General features: G+C 42.0%; 1 protein-coding gene across 1 annotated transcript in view; it reads right to left on the minus strand.

Moving 5' to 3' along the window:
• Positions 1-11,152, minus strand: part of DIAPH3 (diaphanous related formin 3) — a 205,664-nt gene extending 194,512 nt beyond the window's left edge. The window contains exon 1 of the mRNA XM_066313364.1: positions 11,003-11,152. Coding sequence (XP_066169461.1) covers positions 11,003-11,152 — 150 coding nt within the window. The remainder of the gene's footprint in view (positions 1-11,002) is intronic.
• Positions 11,153-12,150: the final 998 nt, after the last annotated feature.

Consider the following 12,150-nt stretch of genomic DNA (forward strand, 5'->3'; position numbering starts at 1 on the left):
TAGACTACTACCCTTCTCTTAGACTCCCCTCTCTGCCCAGTGTGCACAGCTTGGCAACAGCTACAGCAACCGTCAATGACTACATACTAATTAACCAGATTTGGAAATTTCACCAAGTCAACAATAATTGACTATCACTCTCAACAACAACAACCTGAAAGGAGGTTATAGCAAGGTGAGGGTAGTCTCTTGCTCACTTAACAAGCAATAGGACAAGAGGAAATGGCCTCAAGTTGCACCATTTGAGGTTAGCTTGGATATTAGGAAAAATTTATTCACTGAAAGGGCAGGCAGGCATTGGAACAGGCTGCCCAAGGAAAAGGTGGAATCAACATTCCTGGAACCATTCGAAAGGCATGCAGAGACTAACACCTGGGTTTGCCAGTGAAAGTGGTTGTGCTAGGTTAATGATGAAAATCTCAGAGGCTTCCAACTTTAATGGTTCTATGATTGTGATCGTTACTTCTGACATCTTCCCTAGTTCATCCCTCAGAACTAAAGAACAATTTGTGTTAAGTCAAATATTATCACACAATAGCTCTAGTCTGAATAGTGTCAAGAAACTGAGGAAGAAGTGTCTGATGAATGGTTATGAAGTTAAAAATAAAAGACAAATGAAGTGTAAGAAAGCACAATATCCAATGACACACAAAGTTTTACTATCAAAAAAAAAGGTTAGAAAAGGTGCTAGATCACTACTGAACCTTTATGATAATTCCATTCCATGTTCTAATAGGTGAAGATTTGTATTAAATAAAAACAACAACTAAGTGAAAATATTGCAATCCAGCCAAGAGACTGAAGATCTGTATCCCAGACTTCCCACTGGTGTTCTCCTGCCACAGGGATAGAGCAGACTTTTGTCCCACACGCTGCTATAGAACTGGGGTTTATTGCTTATTTTTCCCATTCTGCTAAATACCTACAAAGACAGTAAAAGTGTTAACTAATGCCATTTGCAAAAGCTCATGACTTTGCATTCGGCAAGGTTTGGTATAATACTTCTATCCTTATGTGAGCAAAACTGCAGTAGAAAACACTAACATATATGGTCTGACACTGCAACTAGGCAGAAAGGAACATGAAAATTTATTCCTTTTTCATACAGATAGATGACTTAAACCACTAAGCCTTAAGCAATGCACAAATACTATCAAGGAGCTCCTCTAACAGGGCAGGAGATTACATAATCTGCTTAGAATGAAAACCACCTGCATTCTATGCTTTGAGTGGAAATTCAAGATTCATGTCAAACTCATGAAAACTCCACTAAAAAATGCAGGAAAGCAACAACATAAGGTTCATTTCCACTTAAGAACAGATGTTGAATGTTTTGCAATTGCTCCATACAAGAAATCATCATCATGCAGGTAACCAGGCAATTTCAGATTCAAGTTTTGTTCTTTGAAAAAGACAGAAGTCAGTGGGATAGTTCAAACCAGTATTTTACTTTTCATTTCAGTTGTAAGACTCAGCAGTGTAATTTACTGTGATAACAAGTGAAAAATTTGCCATTTTGTATATACAACACCTCACTGACTCAAGTCATCTGACTAATTAGTGAAAAAAGACTACCACACAACCAAATAAGGGCACCATAATGGTATAAGAAACTCGATATGAGTCTTCTCTCAAAATCTTCATCTTACTGGATACCTAGAGTACAGAAGTCTAAAAATACCAGTATTTCTTTCATAAAAAGTTGTGGAATCTGGTTGGAAAGCAAGTGCTAAAAACAGGTTCTTAAGTAAAAATCTATATAACCAGCACTAAATATCAACACTGGTGATGATAGATGTATTTAGAGACTTCTTTACAAAGGAGAAGAAAATCCATGCAAACTACAACCTAATGTTCAGCTCTTTCAGTACTCCCATATTAAAAGGCTGAATGTCTTGCTGTGAGATATCTCTAAAGACTTATTTAGTGAACTTTATGTTATAACTGCTTCTCAGACAGAGGAGTTGGTTAAAACAGAACTGGGGTTCTCTTTTTCCCTCTCTCCCTCACCACGTCCTTCTCTTCTGACAAGGCTGTACAAAATAAAATCCATTGACAGTTTTACTGGTCTTCTATAGCATTCAAGGATACAGAGATGTGGAACATTACATGTGGTCTTAACAACAACAACCACAACAAAGAAACTTACCACACAAGAACAAGAGCGTATTTTCATTCTTGACTGGCCAAACAAAACAAACACATTTTTAGTAAGGGGAAAAATAACTAGACCAGGAGTTAGGTAAAGACCAGATAGAGGCGGGAGTGCTTTACTACCAAAGGGACATATTTCTGTTTTTAGGCTCAGACAAATCAGTTCACAAAAGACACATTCTGCTCAATTAAGCAGGTTGCCTTAAACACGGGCCCGCAAATAAATAAATATGACTTAAGTAATATTCCTGTAATATTCAGTCACTGCTAGAAACATTAAGTATTTTACAGAATACTGCTTTGCAATGGACGAAAATATTTATATACTATTCTGAGCCTTCCATTAACTACTTCACAATAACGAAGTTATTGATTTGAAAGCATAGGAACTATGTACAAGTGATCCTCTACTCTGTTTATCATGTAGAAAGTAGATATGCAAAACTGAAAAACAAATTATCAATATTTTAAGTATGTTGCCATGCTTTCTAGTCAGAGATATACGAAAGCATGAAGAAATTAAAGAATTAATTAGGACAGTTCAGAAGGAGAGATTTATCAGTAGTACCTACAGTTAGAAAAGCAGAAGTAATACCATTGCTCAGTCTTAAGCCATACAAACATTTTTATAAACTAAATTTTAAAATTGCACTCTTCAGGGTAACTTAGTTTGTAGTCTAGGACACGGAGGAAGAGTTCATTTTGTCTTGCAACTGAGTAGAAGCAGTTCACTTAAAGCTAAGTAATGAAAAAGAAATGCACAGGTGTATGTATCATTTTTGAAGCAAGCAAGCAATCTGGCAGAATTACCCCTTATGGGAGATGATCTCCCCCACGCATACTGTTAAATAACCAATGTCATAAGACAGAGGATACACACACACATGTGGTGGTATTTGTGATGAGCTGGCAAAACTCCAAGGATAGTGAGATCCTTAAATAGAAGCTGGAAGGTACAACAGGATACAAGGGCTGAGTTTCACAACACAAGTACAGCGATGAGATGGCTGCTCCCCAGACAGAAAAAGAGTATTGGGTCTCTTGAAAAGGTCACACAAGATGAAGATGTGTGTGATGAAATTTTCACACCACCTAGCTAAAGGAAGACAAATACTATTTGCCTTCATATACATTCACAGTAAAGAACCTTATTGTCATTCTGATGCCCAAAAACTAGGCAAGAAAACAGTACTTCATAGTATAAGGCCTATAGAGCAGGTATTTGTTTATTTGATGTCAGGAATGAGGGGGATAGCTCCACCACAAACTCACTCTTCCATTCTTCACACAGAACAAGCTTTTATACCTTTTTTACTTAATGTGCACATTATACTTCCTTAACCTTCATACTGTAACGTATTTTCTAATTACATGATTATGTAAGCCTTGTAGCACACACGTGGTTTCTGCAGGAGCCTCCTGGTGGTTGTTTTGGATGAAGGCTCCGAAGTCTTCCTCGGGCTTGAACTTTTCACCTCCGTTTCTGCGCAGGCTCTCTAAGCTTGTCTGCTCCAATAGCCAGTAGCTAGCTTTGTGCAGTCTGCTAAATTTGCTGATTTCTAAAAAGCGCTTCATTCACATGCCCAGTTACAAAGTAACTACTTCTTTCTGCATAGATACAGCTTTTTGCATAGTTCAAGCATTATCTCCTTGCCTTGGCATCAAAAGGAAGGGAGGAGGGAGCAAACCAGGGAGGGTGATGGGGCAACATTATCTTGTTGGCCAGGTATCAAAACACAAGATGATCTTATATTGCAGACCCAAACAGCAGTAGATATTTGAAGTTCATCTGCTAGGTAGAATTTAATAACCTAAGGGATTGCATATATAATTACCCCAGTCAAGACCAGGTAGCAAAACAAAGCAAAGACAAATCCCGCTTAATTGGATCAACAGTACTAGTCTGATCTTTTGTGTCATTACATCTATTTCCCTATCTCTACATATGCATATTTACAGACTAAATTCTCTCTAGGTGTGGTACAAGCAGTTCAGGCAAACAAGATCAGAATTCAGGAGAATGACATCTCACATGGTACTCTGATCTCAAGTCTTCAGCATTATTTCCACCAGCACTACAGGTCAGTGTGGCCTGGAACCAATGAAGACTAGCCTAATACAATATTGAGAATAGTCTATAACATCTAAGAGTTTTGGTACTTCATCAAAAGGGGCAGCCATCTACATTCTCTATAAGTGGTCTTTTCACCACAGCATATGCACAAAGTGATGTTGTTCATTTAACTTTCTGAATGAAAGTAGATCGTTTAAATACAGATTCTCTGGTACTTGAACTCAGATCATGAACTCAGACCCATCATAACAATGGCAGGGATGGGCATTGTTAGCATGACAGAAGGACCAACTAAATATGATTTTTTGATCACAAATGGAAACAGAAGACAAAGTATAGCGTCATACACCCCTGCCAATGAGAGAGGAGTTTTAGGCATGCTGCATAACAGGATGTCAGGCAACTAAACAACAATTTCAACATGCATGTCCTCCATGTTCTCCACCACCCTGAAGTACCCCAATTAAAAAAAATCACAGTCTAGATCTTTTGGGATATTCATTTTTTCCTTTTTTACAGATTAAAACAAAGAAACAAATCCACTTATAACACCTCTCCAAATCAGCATGCACACGCATAGGTTCTTTGATAAATTATAAAGACCCTCTAGCCTGCATGTGGCTATGAGAAAAGAAAAAAAAATGGAAAAAAGGAGGGCTTAAGCAAGACGAGTTTTAGAAGAACCAGACAGCTTATGCTTGAAAACTGAAACAAGACTAACGAAGACTAGGAATGTTCATATAATCACATAATCCCCTCTGCACCTTTGTAAATTCTGAAGTGAGAAAGAAGGCATTGCCATTAATATTATCACCAAAAAATGATTCAACACTAGCTGTTTTTCCCCTCAAAGGATATTCTCTAGAAGAAACACAAGGAGAAGACCAAATCAAGGACTGAAGGAAACCTGTAGACTCAGAGAAAAGTTAATTGGATGATTACAGTAAACACTATCACTGTAGGATCTCCTTTGTAACAATATTCCCTCAGTAATTTTGCTACCTCAGTCTAAAAATGCAATTTGGACACTGCACAGCATTTCTTGCTTTTAATTTCCAATATGCTACTTCAGCATTTAGATAATGGCTTTATCACACACTCTGTCTCTGCTGCTTGTAAAGTAGTCTGGAAAGTGATCAGGTGCAAAACTACCTTAACACGACAGGTTCTACACAGTGATGTTCTTTAGGCATTGATGAGTTAAACCCAAAATTGGTGCTTACAGGTAAGATCATATAACAAAGTGGTAGAACACAGCACTAAAATTTAATATCATAACCCACATCGTTAATTCATGCCAACAAAAATAACAGCATGAGGAATTTACAATTTTACAAAGCTGCAATAAAGTGTTTTAGGTAACATCTGTTTAGCAATCATTTCTTTAAAAGACTAATTTAGATTCAAGGTCTTACACTGCAGCATAACTGCAGCAATAATTCAGTCACTTTGTAATTAAAGATATTGACACAGATTGGTCTTACCTTTCTACTCTATGCCAGAGAAATGGAAGTGCTTTTCCTCTTAACTACATCCTTCTTTGATTTATAGACACTGTTAAATGCAACTGTTAATTTGTCTATTTTTAACAGATTGGTGTAAACAAGAAACCTTTCTTGATTCGTAAGTTTCATAAAGAACTTAATCAAAAACATAAGCTGAAAGTCACTGAAGTCAGGTCAATGGTATACTGAAATTAAGAGAAACACCTCTATTTTGAGTTAGAAATTGAAGTTGATCTTTTGAGGACTAGTGTCTACAAGATGTAGTATCACTGAAGTGCAGTTGGAAGTCACCTAATATAGCACTCACTGTAATGATTTCCAAACATCTCTAAGGAGAGGTAGGGAATCAAGGAGAGGAAGTGGCAAACAATTGCTTTTTACCCCACTCTGCCCCAGTAGATTTCAGAAGTCTCTTGTCAGTCAACATGTACATACAAAGTCAGCTTGCTCAGTCAACATGTACATACAAAACAGGTATAGCATCTGCCATCCTTCAGTAGATTTCCTCTTTTTACAAGGTCCTAAAGCACAAGGGTGGATGTATGAGCTTTCAATAAGCTGAAGTACCACAGAAATTATTTTACCCTTTTAAAACTTCCACTCCTCTAAAACTTGGACTTGCTGAATAAAATTAATCTGGTATGTGCTTCATAACAAACCATCACTCCTCGAAAAAAAATGTTTAAAATTATTCTGCAAAAGAACCAAGAAAACTGAAGCTTAAAACTCATTCACTTTTTCTGAGAAGCTAGTTTATTCACAGAGAGTCCTTCAAGGCCTCATCTGACAGGGCTAAACAGTTATAGTGGCTGATTCTAATACCTCTTTATCCCTCCTCCACCCCTCATATGCAGTGGGTTTTAAAAAACGGTATTTTCTTCAGTTAAAAAATAATTTCCTTTAGAAGGGAGAAAAAAAGGAGGTGCATGTTAATGATGTCAACTTTTTCAACAGGCAATCCAATTTCACCTCAAGGTTTGTCAAGGAATCAAATTATTTTTCAGATTAGCATATCTGCTATGACAGATCAATATGTTGCATTGACTGGAAGGGCCCAACCTGGAACTTACTTTCAAGCCTTGAACACTGAGAAATATTACATTCACTTAATCTCTATTACTTGAGGTCAATAAATCTAACAGCTAATTTAATTTGACAAGACTACACAGATAGAAATATAACTGAGGTAACATGAGGTGTGGCACTCTGAGTACCCCAAACAGAGAAAAGCGCACAGGCAGAATCTGAGACCAGATTACAGAGAGCCCAAAGGGGTGAGAGCCAGGCTTTACACATTCTGACACAAAACTAATTTAACTAATAAAATTACATTGAAGATGTATTACAGAAAGAGTTAGACGCAAAGAAGTCAAGTTGGAAAAAACCTCTAAGATCATCAAGTCCCAGCCATAAACAAAACACCGCCAGGTCCATCACTAAACCACATCCTTAAGTACCTCATCTACACATCTTTTAAACATCTTATGAGATGGTGACTCAAACACTTCTCTGGGCACCCTCTTCCAGCATTTGACCACCCTTTCAGTGAAGAAAGTTTGTTTAATACCCAATCTAAACCTCCCCTGGTGCAACTTGAGGCCATTTCCTCTTGTTCTGTCGCTTGTTACTTGGGAGAGGAGACAGACCCCCCCAGTCTCACCACAGCCTCCTTCCAGGCAACTGTAGAGGGCAATAAGGTCAGCCAGTCAGTTAATGGCACACCTAGAATACAATCCATGTTCAATCCATAATTCTTCAGTCCCTATCAACATCCAAGGATAAAATCTTTGCTTTAAGACATTATTTAAAGATGAAAAATAGGACTATCATTAGGGTGAAATGCTTTTGAAAATTGCAGTATGACAAAGCATTCTCACGAATTAAGGACATTGTCATCTATCCCTGCTTAAAGAGACATTGGGCAGGGGAACAGGAAGAGGCAAAAAAAAAAAAATCAAAACCCACATCTACATACAAGATTATTATATACCCTATAAAATTGAATCAGAAGTCCAAATCAATGCCCTTTATTTTCTGTAGCTGTGACCTCAACACTGTGACCAAAAAAAAAGTCAGCTGATGCCTATATTGAAACATTATTTAAATCACCCTTGATAATCTAGGAAGCCTAGACATATGCCAAACAAGCTCACCTGCACCAAAGAAAAGGCCCTCTTTCATTGAAAGATGAGATTTCATCTAAGAAAAAAAGCCTCAATGGCTTTTATCACATATCTATCAGTGTTCTACTCCCTATGAACTTTTGTACTGCCATTTAAACATATGGCTGACAAAACTGAACATGATGGCAACACATTACTTCTGTTTTAGCACATAATTAGTGTGAAAAATGAAAACTATTGTGAAATCTGCATAAGAAGTTGGCAATTAAAGTATCGATAATAAGTAAAACCTCTTTATGGGAGTGGGCGGAGCCTCAGCTGCTTTGTTAAGAAAGAATTTCGCAACTTCACTAAGAGCCCTTAAGACAAAAGACCTTTTAGTTACGGCAACTTGTCCGGAGACTCATAAGCCCCTTCGGGATTTTATGTAGATCTGTTACAATTGATTGGTTCTGTACCCTTTTCCTCCCACCCTAGTGTCCTATAAAAACCTCTGGGTTTCCTCTGGTTGGCAGAAGTTTTTCGTCCCTAGACCCTTTCGCTGGTACCCTTACAATAAAGTACCACCTGCGGAAATTCCACACGAACCCTCTCTCTCTCTCACCATGGCCGACTAAAAGAGGGGCAACTCAAAAAGGCAGGAGCTGAGAGCACTGAACTGAAATCACTGAGAGCTGAAATCACCGAGAGCTAAAATCACCGAGAACTAAAATCACTTCTCTGCCCGCCAGCTGAGAAGCCCCTCTACCAACTAAAGAGCGCCATAACCCCCCAAGGAGCTGTTTCTAGCGAGACATCTTTTGAGGTGGCTGTGGCTCTCTGAGTCCCAAGCGGCGAACCCCATCTACCAACTGAGATACCTCTTGATCCAGAGCTCTTTAGTCAATCACAAAATCCATCTATATCACTAACAAAAGGAATAATCCAACCCTTAAGTCATACAGAAACACTACCCAATCATTTACACTGGCCAGACCACACAGGGTCCTCAGAGATCATATACTAAAGTGTGTTGGGAGACTGGGAAGATCCGGTGTCATGAGACATTTTGGGATACCAGTGTGTGGGAGAAGGGGCAGGTTGGCCCTTGCCCTGCTCTGCACACACCCCCCATTCCAGGGGTCTGTATCCCAGCCCCACAGTGCCTACCAGTCTCTGGCACATAGGAGGCAATGCTCCACACTCGGCCTCTGGAGCCCCTAACCCAGCTCCTGAGTGGCCCAACAAACAGAAGTCCCATCTAGGGGAAGGGCTCCAGAAGGCCAAGGGGTACTTAAACACAAGGCAAGCTCGTCCTGACCCTACTTCTCTTGGAATTTCTATCAGCTGAGCACTGCTGGAACCCAGCAGCTGGTAGCTATATGTGTCCTTTTCTATGTCTTCTTTTCTGTCTTCCTCATCTTCTAATTCCCTCTTCTTGGAATTTTTGAGTAACTTAAAATCAAATGGGCTTAAAGTTTGCCAAGTTGAATGGACTAAGTTAATGCTTTGAGATGTATTTCATGTTGATTGAATGCTGCACTAAACCTTTTGGCAAAGTTCTTTGATTTCCCGAGATTGCCAACAAAGTCTTCTTTGTCGTTTTGACCTCTTGAGAATATCTTGTTGCTATTTCTCTTGTGCATCTAACTCAGAGTACAGGAACAACCATAAGCCCTTTTAAAAGCCTCATCAAGTGAGGGGGCTTACACATGTCCAGCCATGTTACCTGCATGACTAAACTGCACGTGTCCCCAGTGGATACACAGCCACTTACTAAGCCAAACAAATAGCTCTTGGTCAGTTTCATATATGCCCATTCTAATATGTAAAGAAAGGCACAGGGACATGGTTCAAACAGCAGTCTCCGCAGCCACGATACAAAAAGATTGCAGCAAACAGGAATATTCCAGGAGCAAGCTGTGACCTTCCAGAACAGCTCTCGCCAGCCTGTTTCATACTGTTTATTGGGTAACTTTTTTGAAACTGTGCACAAGTGCCAGACACTCAAGTACTGAATGTTACACAAATACACCTTAGAATCAAGAGTCTAGTAGAAGTGTTATGGTATCTCTTTTGTAATTATGTAATAAATACCTTTTTGAGCAGGTGGGCTCAGGGACAGCTGAACAAGGACCAACATCCATCACCTACCTAAATATGAGCATAGGGTGCATCTCCTCTGCATGGGGCAAATACTCCCTGAAAGGAGGCTGTATCCAGACAGGGGTCAACCTCTTCTCCCAGGCAGCCAGGGTCAGGATAAGAGGATACAGTCTCAAACTGCACCAGGGGACGTTTAGGTTGGACATTATGAGGAATTCCTTCACAGAAGGGGTGATTAGACATTGGAATGGGCTGCCCAGGGAAGTGGTGGAGTCACCATCCCTGGAAGCATTTAAAGACAGACTGAACATGGTACTTGGTGCCATGGTGGTGTTTGGTCATAGACTAGACTCAGTAATTCCACAGGTCTTTTCCAACCCAACTGATTCTGTGGATACAAGGCCTGTAGAATATATGTTGGTCCCAGCTCTAATGCTTGGAATTTTCATGATGTCCAAGCAAAAACTGGTTATTTCTGGGTACTCTTTGGTTAAAGCACATCTTGCAGACACATTATCTTGTGAAAAATTATAAGCCATCTTGAGTTTCCCAATTTCTTGGGAAATGCTAGCCAAAAGCCTGTAAAAGCAGGCATATGGAGGAGAACTTTACTACTTCCTTTAAATTCAAAGACCGTTTTTTCACTGTGGAATTTATATCGCTCAAGTTTAAAAAAACGAACCAACAAACAAACTAACACCGCAGTCCTATTAGAACTAACAACCTTTAAGAACTGGAAGTCTGTTCTATACTGTCCTTCCACCCACAGCTGTCACGCAGCAAGTAAAGGCAATGAAGCCTTGTGATGAAGCGCTCGGGAGAGACCTGGAAAGTTGCTGAACCCGGGCAAGCAAGAGGCGGGATCAGCCTCCGAAGCCCAGCTGAACTTGGCGGTGCCACGCGTTCCCACTCAGTGCCCCGGTCTCGGGGGGAGTCACTGGCCCCGGAGGAGACGGCGAGGGGGGATCCGGGGGTGTCACCGTCCGGCCGGGCCCCCTCGGCACAGGCCCGGCAGGCGCCACTCCTCGGGCGCCCCCGCCGCGGCACCGGCTCGTACTTACGAATTTGGGCTTCCTGCTGTCCGCCGCCTCCTCGGGGCCCCCGGCGCTCCCGGTCCCCGGCGGGCCCTTCCGACGGAGCCCCTTGTTCTCCCGCCCGCCGCGACCCGGCGGCGAGGACGGGGCGCAGTAACGCGGCCGCGGCGGCTCCATGGCCGCGCACGGGCGAGGAAGGGAGATGGGCAGGGGGGAGCGCTGCCCGCGATCGGGCCCAGGCCCGGCGGCCCCGGCCGAGCTGGGCGCCTGCGATTAGCGCGGCTTAGCTGGGCTCGGCCAGGCAGGGCGCCGCGGGGGGAGGAGCGGGGCTGAGCGCTAAAGCCGCGGCCTCACCGCAGCGCAGGATTTAGCCAGGAGAAGCCCCTAATCCCGCCACGCCCGAGCCGCGCGGGGCCAACGCTCCCAACGGCCGCGCCTGGCGGAGCGCCGCAGCCTCCCGCCGTCCGAACCGTCCCGCCACTGCCGGCACCGCCCCCCGAGCCCGCCGCGGCCAATCCGAGCCCGCGGCGCGGGCGCGGCGCCTCTCGATTGGCGGGAGCCGTGCCCATCTACGGTGCGTCAGAGGCTCGCGCCGGGCCCCGCCCCGCGGGGCCGCGGCCGCCGGTAACGGGACGCCGCCGCGGGAAAGAGGTAACGCCGCCTCCGAGGTACACACACACAGACACACACAGAGGGAGAGTTTATTTCCTTATCGTGCAAATCCTGTCTTCTCTGCATCCTGTCTCTCCGGGATCTGAACACGGGGAGGGTCCCTCAGCTGTTGGAAATCCCTCAGCCGATTTCCAACAAATGGCTTTGTTAAAAATTCCGATTCCATACCTCAAGCCACTGTTTGACAGATGAAAAGTGCTTCATCTATTTATATATGATCTTTTTATATGTAGAGCACTGACTTTTATATGTAAATATACATTATTATATAGAATCATAAAATCATCGACTTAGGAAGAGACCTCTACAATCATCCAGTTCAAAAATCCAAATCATCCCGATCCAGATACCTCTTAAACACCTCCAGGGATGCTGACACCATCACCTCCCCTGCAACCTATTCCAATGCCTTCCCATCTGAACAGTGAAAAAAAAATTCTAATATCTAATCTGAATCACCCCTGTCTCAGTTTAAACCCATTTCTTCTGGTCTTGTCACTGCA

Source organism: Sylvia atricapilla, chromosome 2 (genome assembly GCF_009819655.1).
Source record: "Sylvia atricapilla isolate bSylAtr1 chromosome 2, bSylAtr1.pri, whole genome shotgun sequence".
NCBI classification, from domain to species: Eukaryota; Metazoa; Chordata; class Aves; order Passeriformes; family Sylviidae; genus Sylvia; species Sylvia atricapilla.